Source organism: Notolepis coatsorum (genome assembly GCF_963971535.1).
Source record: "Notolepis coatsorum genome assembly, chromosome: 10".
NCBI lineage: Eukaryota > Metazoa > Chordata > Actinopteri > Aulopiformes > Paralepididae > Notolepis > Notolepis coatsorum.
In genome coordinates, this window is record NC_140174.1 from 116798986 (window position 1) to 116812514 (window position 13529).

General features: G+C 44.2%; 1 protein-coding gene across 1 annotated transcript in view; it reads right to left on the bottom strand.

The window, feature by feature from the left end:
• Positions 1 to 8914, bottom strand: part of lox (lysyl oxidase) — a gene marked incomplete at both ends in the record, with an annotated part of 18237 nt that extends 9323 nt beyond the window's left edge. The window contains 2 exon segments of the mRNA XM_084323156.1: positions 2980 to 3091; positions 8779 to 8914. Coding sequence (XP_084179282.1) covers positions 2980 to 3091; positions 8779 to 8914 — 248 coding nt within the window.
• Positions 8915 to 13529: the final 4615 nt, after the last annotated feature.

Genomic DNA, 13529 nt, shown 5'->3' on the forward strand with positions numbered 1-13529 from the left:
AGAGGAGATGAGAAGAGGGGAGAGGAGAGGAGAGGAGAGGAGAGGGGAAGAGAGGAGAGGAGAGGAGAAGAGATGAGAGGAGAGGGGAGGAAAGGAGAGGAGAAGAGAGAAGAGGAAAGGAGAGGAGAAGAGAGAAGAGGAGAGGGGAAGATAGGAGAGGGGAGGAGAGGGGAGGAGAGGAGAGGGTCAGGAGAGTAGAGGAGAGGGTCAGGAGAGTAGAGGAGAGGGAGGAGATGAGAGGAGGGGAGGGGAGGGGAGAGGAGAGGAGAGATACAGAGATGAGAGGGTCAGGAGAGGAGAGGGGAGGAGATGAGAGGAGAGGAGAGGAGAGGGGAGGGGAAGAGAGGAGAGTAGAGGAGATATACAGAGATGAGAGGGTCAGGAGAGTAGAGGAGAGGGGAGGAGATGAGGAGGGGAGAGGATGGGAGGAGAGGAGAGGAGAGGGGAGGAAATGAGAGGAGAGGAGAAAAGAAGAGAGGAGAAAAGAAGAGAGGAGAAGAGAAGAGAGATACAGATAGGAGATGGACAGGAGAGGGGAGGAGAGATACAGAGATGAGATGGACAAGAGAGGAGAGGAGGGGAGGAGAGGGGATGAGAGGAGAGGGGCAGGAGAGGAGAGGGGAGAAGAGGGGATGAAAGGAGAGGGGATGAGAGGAGATGAGAGGGGAGGAGAGTGGAGGAGAGGAGAGATACAGAGATGAGATGGACAGGAGAGGAGAGGAGGGGAGGATAGGGGATGAGTGGAGAGGGGAGAAGAGGGGATGAAAGGAGAGGGGATGAGAGGAGAGGAGATGAGAGGGGAGGAGAGGAGCGTGGAGGAGAGGAGAGATACAGAGATGAGATGGAGAGGAGAGGAGAGATACAGAGATGAGAGGGACAGGAGAGGAGAAGGGAGGAGAGGGGATGAAAGGAGAGGGGAGGAGAGAGGTGGAGATGAGAGGGTGGAGAGGAGAGGAGGGTAGAGAGAAGGAGAGGAGAGGAGAAGAGAGGAGAGGAGAGGAGAGGAGAGGAGAGGAGAGGAGAGGAGAGGAGAGGAGAGGAGAGGAGGGAGAGGAGAGGAGAGGAGGGAAGAGGAGGGGATGAAGAGGAGAGAAGAGGAGAGGAGAGGAAAAGAGAGTGGGAGAGGAGAAGACTAGTAGTTTAGCCAGGTCTATAAATGATTGTTTATTGTGCCACTTTGCATCTTTTTTAATATTTTCAAATTTGCTGTGCACATTCATGACCCCCAGTGTAATACCCCATGTCATTGTGACCCCATGTCATTGTGATGCATCGTCTGATTTGTACTAATTTGCAAATATGTTTGTCCTACGACAGCAAGGACACGTGTGAAGGTTTGATTCATTGGGAACTCCTTGGAACGTCATCATGTTCCATCACGTCACTAAAGCGTCGCTGAGGATTCTGGGTCTTTCGGGGATATACCCCGCTGTTGGTAGGGAGGTCAAACATTCACTGAAAATACATTTATTTAAATAGCATATTCCACCTCTGTGAGATGGTCTACAACATTTAAAAAAATCTAAACGTTAGTTTTTAGTGAAAGAAATAATAATTTTATTCCACAATTTCCTGTAATCACTTAACCCGGCTATAATCCATTATAATCAATCATGGAAAAGGGTCTTTTGAGCCTCTGTGAGGATTGTAAATAACAGCGTGAGAACGAGAGGATAGTTAGCAGCGTGAGAACGAGAAGATAGTAAATAACAGCGTGAGAACTTGAGGATTGTAAATAGCAGCGTGAGAACGAGAGGATTGTATATAACAGCGTGAGAACAAGAGGATTGTAATATAACAGCGTGAGAACGAGAGGATTGTATATAACAGCGTGAGAACGAGAGGATTGTATATAACAGCGTGAGAACGAGAGGATTGTAAATAACAGCGTGAGAACGAGAGGATTGTATATAACAGCGTGAGAACGAGAGGATTGTAAATAACAGTGTGAGAACGAGAGGATTGTATATAACAGCGTGAGAATGAGAGGATTGTATATAACAGCGTGAGAACGAGAGGATTGTAATATAACAGCGTGAGAACGAGAGGATTGTATATAACAGCGTGAGAACGAGAGGATTGTATATAACAGCGTGAGAACGAGAGGATTGTATATAACAGCGTGAGAACGAGAGGATTGTAAATAACAGCGTGAGAACGAGAGGATTGTAAATAACAGCGTGAGAACGAGAGGATTGTAAATAACAGCGTGAGAACGAGAGGATTGTAAATAACAGCGTGAGAACGAGAGGATTGTAAATAACAGCGTGAGAACGAGAGGATTGTAAATAACAGCGTGAGAACGAGAGGATTGTAAATAACAGTGTGAGAATGAGAGGATTGTAAATAGCAGCAAGAGAACGAGAGGATTATATATATATGTTCAGAACGCAGTTTAATAATCAAACGGGAGCTCCGCCCATAATGCTCCCCTCTTCTCTTCTCCTCTCCTCCCCTCTCACCTCCTCTCCTCTCCTCTTTTTCCCTCCCCTCTCACCTCCTCTCCAATCCTCCTCCCTCACTCCTCTTCTTCCCTCTCACCTCTTCTTCCCTCCTCTCCCCTCCCGTCCCGTCCCGTCCCGTCCCCTCCCCTCCCCTCCCCTCCCCTCTCCTCTCCTCTCCTCTCCTCTCCTCTCCTCTCCTCTCCTCTCCTCTCCTCTCCTCTCCTCTCCTCTCCTCTCCTCTCCTCTCCTCTCCTCTCCTCTCCTCTCCTCTCCTCCCCCCCCCTCCCCTCCCCTCTCCTCTCCTCTCCTCTCCTCTCCTCTCCTCTCCTCTCCTCTCCTCTCCTCCCCTCCCCTCCCCTCCCCTCCCCTCTCCTCTCCTCTCCTCTCCTCTCCTCTCCTCTCCTCTCCTCTCCTCTCCTCTCCTCTCCTCTCCTCTCCTCTCCTCTCCTCTCCTCTCCTCTCCTCCCCTCTCAAACACTATAGTGCACTGGCTTGGGCAGGTATAGGCTAGGCCCTGTCATAGCCCTGGGTTTACCTGGCCAGGCAGTTCTCTTCTGCTGCACAGCGGAGGTTGTACATGGGGACTCTCTGGACGTAGGTGGACACCTGGAGGTAGTAGGGGTCGGGCACCAGGTCAGGGAGGCCGCCTGCACACTCACCACAAGGACAACTTGCAGTCAGACACCACGACGTCGTGACACATCCACAACGACACACCATGACATCAGAAGAGTTATAAAGAGTTGTAAAGAAGGAATATGAACGCCTTGATTTTGAACATTAATCATCACTACTAATTTGTTTATCTATTTTACCAAAACATAATGCTGAGGACTAATTCCTTTAAGTTGGGTGTTTAACTCCTTTGTGTTCAGAATCAGAATCAGAATCAGAAAGGTCTTTATTGCCAAGTATTACTTTTCACATACAAGGAATTTGCTTTGGACGTTACTGGTGCGACATTAGCGGACAGACCTTAACAGACAGATAATACAATAAAGTGGTGGAGTAAAGTAAAATGAAATATGAGCTAAGTTAGGCACAATAGAATAATATATTTATGAAATAAAATATAGGCCAGGGCTGTACAACTGGGCAGATGTGGTCAATTATATACACTAATTAGAATGATGTAACAATACTATGAGGGCCGACGGTCCACTCTACTGGTTAAAGTTGCTGACTCGTGAGTAGTACGTTCATTGATAGCAGGAAAATAATGTCTACAGCCACTCCGGTGTAAAACAAAGATTTCCAAACGGTTTATTTCTCTTCCACAGCGAAGTCCTCTTTACAGAAGTGATCCTAAAGCAATGTTCCTACACTAAAACTTGTTTGGCTGTTTACTGCCATGAAATATTCACGTTACTAGTAGACTACAAGGTAAGAACTGTATTTTCCCAGTCTCCAAAATCACCGCCGACTCCACACATGACAAAAATTCCTGCACACCTGCAAGACGTAAAAATCAACTTGCCGGCTCTTAAAGGGAAAGTGACACTAATTTCCTATAAACAGTTCTGAGCTAAATAAAACGGTTCAATGACTTTATCTAAATCCAATCAATATTCCTAATGCCGTTTCAATGTAAGGTTATAAAAATAAACATTATAAACAGTCTCACTAAATATAATACAATAACCTAATTATACAGCTAAGCCCCATTGTATTCTGAAATGTAGACTTTAACAGTGTAGGCAACTAAGCCAATAGAAATAAGGTATAACTCATGAGTGCCTTGGCTCCTATAAATACAGTTGGCAAGTATATAGTCCAGTAGGGTGTGTTAATGTAACACAGTGGGGGGGGGTGTCAGTGAGGGTCCCGAGCATAGGCGGCGGGTAATGAAAGCTAGGGTAGGCTATGCCTACCCAAAATGTTATGCTGGGAATTCTGAAATGTATATATATAAATAATATATGTGGGCAGCCGCACGCAGCATTATATAGGCAGCCTAGGCTACGATATGTGTGTGTTGGCACTGTTGGGCTGCGGCGTGCTGGTGACAAACAAAGGGCCGGCTGGCGAAGGTGTCAATGGGTATCGTTTAACATTCCAATGTACAGGCAGTAACCCATCACGCCGCACCCATTTGTGTAAACATCTGGATTCGAATGTTCACCCGCCAGTTTCTTTGTAGCTAACACCAGCGACGGACGCAAACCAGGGGCGGAGCTAGGGGGTGGCTACCTGGGCTCAAGCCCCGGATGTATTCTGAAAAGCCCTGAATCTATTTAAAAAAAAAAAAAAAAATGTTTTTTTTTTTTTTTTTTTTTTTTTTTACAATTCATCATTGTTACATGAAAATATGTTTGCACCAGATTTAGAAGAAGCTAATTTCCATCTGTGGTCTATCCAGCTGCTAACTGTATTTGAGTGAGTTAAGTCTTGGTGTTATGGTAGACTCAGACCTAAGCTTTAAATCACAATCAACAAGTTGACAAAAACTTAATTCTCCCACCTTAGAAACATAGCTAAAGTACGGCCATTTATAAATCAAAAGGACGCTGAAAACCAGATCCATGCCTTTATCTCAAGCCAACTCGACTACTGTAATGCACTCCTTACCGGCCTCCCGAAAAAATAAGATGATAACTATTTTATTGCAATGCACTATTGTATAATTTTATTCTATTTTACTAACTATTTTATTGCACTGCACTATTTTACTTTGTATCAGTGAATCATAGACGCCTGGCCATAAGAGCATTCGGAGCATCTCTGCTCTCCCACTATTGAACTTGGGGGAGCAAAGGTATGATCTTGCTCCACCACTTTTTGATTATATGAAAAATATGATATATCCCCCCCAATATATAAATCTAACCATAACTACGTTATGGTTAACTGAGTTTTATAGTGAAAAGAGCAGCTTTATTGGTCAAGATTGAAGGCTCTATATTGCAGGAAATTGCACGTACAGGTTCATTAAATTCAAAAAAGATCTGTCGTGGAGGGGGTCGTGCATGACCCCCTCCAAACCACCCCTTGCCTGCCCAAAAAAAATTAGAAAAATTAAAAAAAAAATAAATAAAAAAAAATATTACAAAAAAAAAATAAAAAAATAAAGGGGGCCCATCTGGGCTAAGCCCCGGATCTCCTACAACCCTAAATCCGCCCCTGACGCAAACGCAAAATGTATATACGTTCTTGTTCCATAGGCGGCGGGTAATGAAGGCTAGGGTAGGCTACCCAAATGTTATGCTGGGAATTTTGAAAATGAAGAATGAACGAAAACTTTATTTAACAGATTACAGAATGGGTACAATACAGTAGACCAGAGAAAGACATTTGTCTTGTTTACATCTGGGTCACTTTGGCGTTGCTAATAAACATTTAAAAAATAATTATAAACTGGTTGTAAATATGTACCTCCGTTATGTGTGAGTCAATGATCACACTCGGGTTGTACCAAACCGTAGGTTTATTTAACATCAAGTATAACGTGACGACAAGAGGCAGTTTACAGTACCAATGCAGTTTGTAAGTAGAACAGTCGATCCCAGAGCATATACTTACGCGCACCTGAAGGTACAGTGGCTCAAACAGGATAATCATTTAGCCAATGATCTACTGTACACTGGTCAACACGGCTCAAAACGGCTCTGCCTGATGTGCCTGAGCTGTGATCACAGCGCATGCGCATCAGGCACCCAATGCCGAAAATAAAGCTGTGTTGACCAGTGTTGACCAGTTTATAGAAATATTTAAAATGTTTCATTAGCAACGCCGAGCTTTCAAACCATTGCGTTTCTCTGTCCGAAACCCTTGTGCAACTGTGAGTACCTTTGAAATTTCTCTACGATACTTGTACAACAAGCGTTTCGCGGAGGACCAGTTCCTCAGAGTTAATTATGGGATTTTTCCAATGGACAAATAAGGGACTGTGGATTCACTCGGTGCATCATTGATGCCAAGACGAAACGTCGCATTTTTCTGCATTAAGTAATGGTTAATCATAATTTGGATGCCTTAATTTTAACACTAAATTTGCACTATATATGAAATGAGTGGGGCTCACTGTATTGTATGAATTCAGAACCATGGACAGCACCGTTTGCAGGTGCACGCAGCGTGCGCAAGCAAATAAGAAAAAAGGAAAGGTTTTTGCGCGCTCCACGCGATATAGCCTCCCCTAATGTTCGGCTCACCCGCCGCCTATGGTCCCGAGCCTTGTTGATGAGGCTCGCTGCAGAGGGGAAGAAACTGTTCTTGTGGCGTGAGGTTTTGGCCCTGATGGACCGCAGCCTCCTGCCAGAGGGGAGTGACTCAAACAGGTTGTGAGCGGGGTGGTAGGGGTCAGAGGGAAGTGACTCAAACAGGTTGTGAGCGGGGTGGTAGGGGTCGGAGGGGAGTGACTCAAACAGGTTGTGAGCGGGGTGGTAGGGGTCGGAGGGGAGTGACTCAAACAGGTTGTGAGCGGGGTGGTAGGGGTCGGAGGGGAGTGACTCAAACAGGTTGTGAGCGGGGTGGTAGGGGTCGGAGGGGAGTGACTCAAACAGGTTGTGAGCGGGGTGGTAGGGGTCGGACGGGAGTGACTCAAACAGGTTGTGAGTGGGGTGGTAGGGGTCGGAGGGGAGTGACTCAAACAGGTTGTGAGCGGGGTGGTAGGGGTCGGAGGGGAGTGACTCAAACAGGTTGTGAGTGGGGTGGTAGGGGTCGGAGGGGAGTGACTCAAACAGGTTGTGAAGTTGATAGGGGTCGGCCACAATCTTGTGTTGGGGGTTTAACTCCTTTAGGTTGCGTGTTTAACTCCTTTAGGTTAGGGGTTTAACTCTTGTAGGTTAGGGGTTTAATTCATTTAGGTTAGGGGTTTAATTGCATAGGCTCATTTCAATTATTACTGCCAAATTTTTTATACAGAATACATTTTTTTAAAGTATTGAAATGAATCGAATGGAATTGGATTGAATCGAATCGTGGTCAACAGGTAGCATTTTATGGTGCTTTGAATCTTTGCCTTAATAGCCTAATCCGAATTGAATAGATGTTGGATTAAATCTAGTCGGAGGTGGCTCAATCCAGGATCAATCATATTCTGACAACAATTAATTCTGAGTTTGGCCATTAAATATTGGGGGGAAATTAACATGTACTGTGAGGTATGCCGTATGGTGGGAGATTTTCCATTAATCTGTCTGTCTGTCCATAATCAAGCTCCAATTTGGTTTAAACATGTAGGATAATTTGATGGACCTTAGAATTTTGTTCAAATCGGTCAAAGAATGCAGACACAGATCAAGGTCAATGTGGGGGAGAGCTCAGATTACACCATAATCTAATGAGTCTACTCCCTATCCTCCTAAACCGTCAGTGCTGGAAGGTGGGTTTACCGCAAGGAAACTATAGAAGAAGGGTTGTCACGTCACGCACTGCTTGGAGCCAGACTTTGGTGCCAGTTCTATTAAAAACATACCAGATCTGAGGAAATATACATCGGCAACCAATATATCAAAGGGTAGTTAACAATGCAACAACTTGCAGGTGATTCTGACATCCGTGGTAAAACAACCAGTTATAATGACAGGTCATAAAGGAGGAGACGGCTGATCCTTCATTCAACTCAATGACTGAACTGAGCGCGTCCACAGTCCACACATGGCACCGACGTGCGTTCACTCGCAGTGACCCTTCCTTCTATTATAGTTTCCTTTGTGAGACAAGTGCGGTTTCAAACGTCTTCTTCTCTATGAAACTGTGCAATGTATACGTTGATATGAATGAATGATTGAAAACTTTATTTAACAGATTGCAGAATGGGTACAATACAGTACGGCTCAATACACACAATTGTTAAGGGGATGCAGACCAGAGAAAGACGTTTGTCTTGTTTACATCAGGGTCCCCCATTTTCAATTCATAGTGACATTTATGACATACACAACATACATGACATCAAGACATTTATGGCATAGGGACATACATGACATACAGGTATATAATACTGTTACATTTGTGACATATACAATTTGCAAATACAGTACTGTTACCCATAGATCCTAACAGAGAATATATGATGGGGAGGAGACTGTATATTAGGACACTTGCTATTTCGTTACGTTTGATTAAAATATTGTGACATTTTGTTTGTATTATTTATTAAGGAATCAATTACAGCAGACAATAATGTATTATACATTCCAATCGCTACAACCCTGTTTTTGGCACATTTAAAACACAAGTCATCGCAACTCAAATGCAGTTTTTAACCATTTAAATAATTCATAGATTTCACACAATAAATTCACAATTATGTGAATTATATAAAAATTATATTAAAAAAAAATAAAGAATTATAATTATATAAAATAAATGGTACAAGGAAGTTCCCTACCCTGTTGGTGATAGCCGGTGCCGTAGCCGTGTCGGGCATGCGTCCTGGGCCTGGGTCTGTAGTAGGAATTGTAGTAGTTGTAATATGGATAATAGTTAGATGACTTATAGGGGTCATACGGATCATCTCCGACCATCATATCCTCCCGGTTAACCGGCGCAGAATTCGTTAAATCTTGTGTCCTCTGTTGAGTTGACGATTGCCGGTTCGCTCCGCCTGGACGCTGCCGGTTCGCCGTGCGTAATTGCGCGCTGCCACTCGCCACCGGGACCCGCGGGGAATGGGAGCCTCGCGACGCAGCGGGGACTGTCTCGTTGTTACCGAGGACAAGGATGGCGTTCCGTTGTTGTTGAGCCGACCCGGTTTGTCTCCGGGCCGACGGTCGGTATTGGGAACCTTGACCCAGGATGCTGAAAACCTGACCGTTGTGTTGCCATGTCAACCCCCGCCTCAGAGCACCTGCACCGCGCGCTGCTTCCTGACAAACACCCGTTTCCAGAACGCTACAGAGGAAACATATCTGCGACAATGACAGTAAAAAGACGTCGACGGAAAGTGCCTTCATTCTCATTGTATTCTCAAAATAACGTATATATCCTATAAAAAAAGAAAAAGAAAAAGAAAAAGGGAAGAAAAAAAGAAAAGAAAAAAGAAAGTAGGGGAAATTGTATGCTACCAACTGCAAACTAGCTATCAAGGTGTCTTTTCTCAAGTGAGCTCCTTGTTGGAGTGTCTGGAGAGTGGAGAGAGTGGAGAGAGTGGAGAGGTGGAGTTTGAGATTTAAACTGTTTCCAAGTCGCACAGCCAAAGCCTTAGCACAGAACTCCACAGTGGAGCCTAATATGAGGCGACAGTGGCTCGGGAGGTATAGAGCGGTCGTCTGGTAATCCGGAGGTTCCCGGTTTGATTCCCGCTCCTCCCGGGCAACGTGTCGAGGTGTCCTTGAGCAAGGCACTTGACCCCTAACTGCTCCCGATGAGCAGGTTGGCACCTTGCATGGTTCCCTCTCCCGTCGCTTTGTGAATGATTAAAGTGTGCAGGAACAAAATGTGAAGCGCTTTTGCTATGCTATATAACCATTTACCATTTTACCATTTAACATATGACCCGTGGACTTCCACTGGTGTCAAAATAATGTTTGAGGGCATATTACCACATTCATGGGTGGGTAGTGGTACTGAGATGTTTGAATTCTTTTTAAATAGCTGCCATTTTGATGTGACCGTCTCCCTAGCTGGATTGTTTTGTGTGAGGTAAGATTTGAGCCATTGTTTTCTCCCTGACAGACATAGCTCTCCGCTCCTCTTCTTCCCTCCCCTCTCCCCCCTTCTCCTCTCCTCTCCTCTCCTCTCCTCTCCTCTCCTCTCCTCTCCTCTCCTCTCCTCTCCTCTCCTCCCATCTCCTCTCCTCCCCTCTCGTCTCCTCTCCTCTTCTTCCCTTTCCTCTCCTCTCCTCTCCTCTCCCATTCTCTCCTCTCCTCTCCTCTCCTCTCCTCTCCTCTCCTCTCCTCTCCTCTCCTCTCCTCTCCTCTCCTCTCCTCTCGTCCCATCTCCTCTCCTCCCCTCTCGTCTCCTCTCCTCTTCTTCCCTTTCCTTTCCTCTCCTCTCCTCCTCTCCTCTCCCATTCTCTCTTCTCCTCTCCTCTCCTCTCCTCTCCTCTCCTCTCCTCTCCTCTCCTCTCCTCTCCTCTCCTCTCCTCTCCTCTCCTCTCCTCCCCTCTCCTCTCCTCTCCTCTCCTCTCCTCTCCCCTCCCCTCTCTCCTCTCCTCTCCTCTCCTCTCCTCTCCTCTCCTCTCCTCTCCTCTCCTCTCCTCTCCTCTCCTCTCCTCTCCTCTCCTCTCCTCTCCTCTCCTCCCCTCCCTCCTCTCCTCTCCTCTCCTCTCCTCTCCTCTCCTCTCCTCTCCTCTCCTCTCCTCTCCTCTCCTCTCCTCTCTCCTCTCCTCTCCTCCCCTCTCTCCTCTCCTCCCCTCTCCCCTCCTCTCCTCTCCTCTCCTCTCCTCAGCTCGGAGCTCTGTAATTAGTGGTCACACAGCACCTCTCATTATCTCTGTGGTTAGCTGGTCTGGAATCATTTTCAACTGGGGACGGTTAGATACATACAATTGTGTTGGTAGGCATTTTCTCAGCTATGGTTCTGGAGCCACAATAGATCAGGGGTTCAGTTCTGCTGGATCCAACGTGCAAGATGAGTCCTGGTTATTTTTTTAATTTTACATTTTTATACGTTTTATTGTCAAATATTTTCATTCAGCAGAACATAATATATATTGCAACAATGTTTACGCAATATTGAGAGGGCATCCATGGGTGCCTGTTCTTGTTCTTGCTCCTAATTAAATTGATCTAGATTTTAGCCTCTCTTAGATTTTTTGTTGTGTTACTTGTCTTGTTTTTGTCTGGAACTTGTTTTATGTATTTGTTTGTTTGGCGGATCAGGTCGCTCTTGCTAATTAGACTGTGTCTCAATGACATTTTACCTGTATAAATAAAGGTTTGAAATTAAATGAATGTATTGACAACTTTTAATTTTTTAAATACTTTTTATTGTCAAATATTTTCATTCAGCAGAACATAATATATATTGCAACAATGTATTGACAACTTTTCCCCCCTCCCTTTTATGAGAGTGCTCAACCTTTACATCAGTATGTAGGCTACTTAAAGGATAACGCCAACATTTTGGGAAATTAGCTTATTTAACATCTTCCCTGGAGTTAGACAAGAAGATACATACTTTTTTTCTCTCTGTGCGTGCATTTAGCTTTGGGAACAGACGCTCCGTTAGCATAGCTTAGCTTCATCACTGGAAGTGAGGCCAATCCGGAGCCTTACAGTGTATAGTTTGATTGATTGATTGAAAAGATTGCAGAATACACTCCAAATACCACTCCAAAACGTTCATGTAAACATGTTGTGACCCGTGTATTCACCACATGGAGAAATAAAAAATAATTGAATTAGACAATTACGTTTTATAAGCAAATATACTCTGAATTTTTTTTTTGCCCAACCACTACTGTATGAGTGCAGCCAGTGATTTCAACGTGACGGCGTGTTTGTTTACATTCTCATTCATTCAAAAGATCCGAACCGATTGAAGTTTATGGATACCATGACTTAAAATCCTCTTACCTTGACGATTAAAAGCCTCCCCAATTTAGAAAACAGTAATCCAATGGCTGGTATTGATAATATACTACTAACTACTGGACGCTCGGAGCTAACCGGAGCTAACACAGAACAGGAGGATGGTAAAGCAAATATAATGACTTCCTTTCTGGGGTTTTCAAAATAAAAGTGCGATGTTTATAGCAGCGGAAAACGTTTATTTTGTACATTATCTAACGTTAACACGAACCTAAACTAACTTTAGGTTAGTTGTAACGTTAGTTTAGGTTCGTGTTAACGTTAGATAATGTACAAAATAAACGTTTTCCGCTGCTATAAACGTCGCACTTTTATTTATTTATATTTATATTTATATTATATAATATATATTATTATATTATTTATATATTATATTATTATTATTATTATTTATTTATTTATCTGTGTTTTTATTGTGCTTTGAAACTACCTGTTAGGAGTGTAGGTGGGGATCACTTTTTCCACCACTGCAGAGGTTATAGGCTGGCCTGCTACCTTCTTCCCTCTGGGTTTATGCCACTGCTGTGGCCGACTTGTACAGGAGGCAGTGTCTTCATTTTATGCACGAGAAATGTCTAAACTGTACATGAGCCCAATGATGTGTGCACAGTACCCTGGTGCCCTATGGTTTCAACAGAAATGAGAAGGGGAGAAAAGAAATAGGCTACTGTTTGAGAACACTGCTCGTACTAGCTGCTACTTGAATATAGCTCCCCTCTCCACTAAAATGTATCAGCAATAGTAGTAATCATGGATTATCGTCATAGTTCTTGTAATCTTCAATCAAGTCAACTGTAAGTAATGCTTGAGAGTAGCTAGCTAACGTTATATATAGCTAATACTTGCATCATCATGGAGGTCTAAGGTAAATGTGTATCTCATGAACGTACTTTTCCACTGCATATTGTAACCCTCTCTGTCAGCTTCTAGATGAACAATTTGTGTTATCTTTAAAAAACAGGTCTATTACCTGCTGTGGTAAATCTCCCGTGGCCTAGCCCCTTTCGTGACTGTGAAGCAAGGCTTGCATCACAGTCAGGAAAGGGGCTACTTGCGGCCATCGTCAACAGTCATTCACGGTCGACTTTGTTTGTCCGAGTTTTCAAAGGGGGCGTGGCTTAGCGATAGGTCTATTACATAATCCAACATATGTGTAACAAACTAACATATTCCAGTTGACTGTATCTTTTTTGGAGGATTCATTCGAAATATATTCATACTTCCATTTGTCTATCTATGGCGGACTCATTCAGAAAAGGGTTGTGAGAGGGATCTGAGGTCACGTGGAGTGTGTTATACGAAATACGTCTAACTTGACTGTTTCAGCCAATCAGAATCAAGATATTTGCATGCCATTGTATAAATACACATACACCGGTCCATACAAACATTCCTGATCAACTGATTTCGCTGATCAACTAATACATTGTTGGAAAGTTGAATTTGCCGCCTTTCGATCGTCACCACAGTCAACCTATTGTGTAATTCCATTAACGAGTTACAAGACGAAACATCCGGCGAGCATCATTTGAGAAGCCGTTCGATTGAGTGACCACATCCGGCACGGTCCTGAACTGACCACTCACAGCTAATGGTGGAATTTATT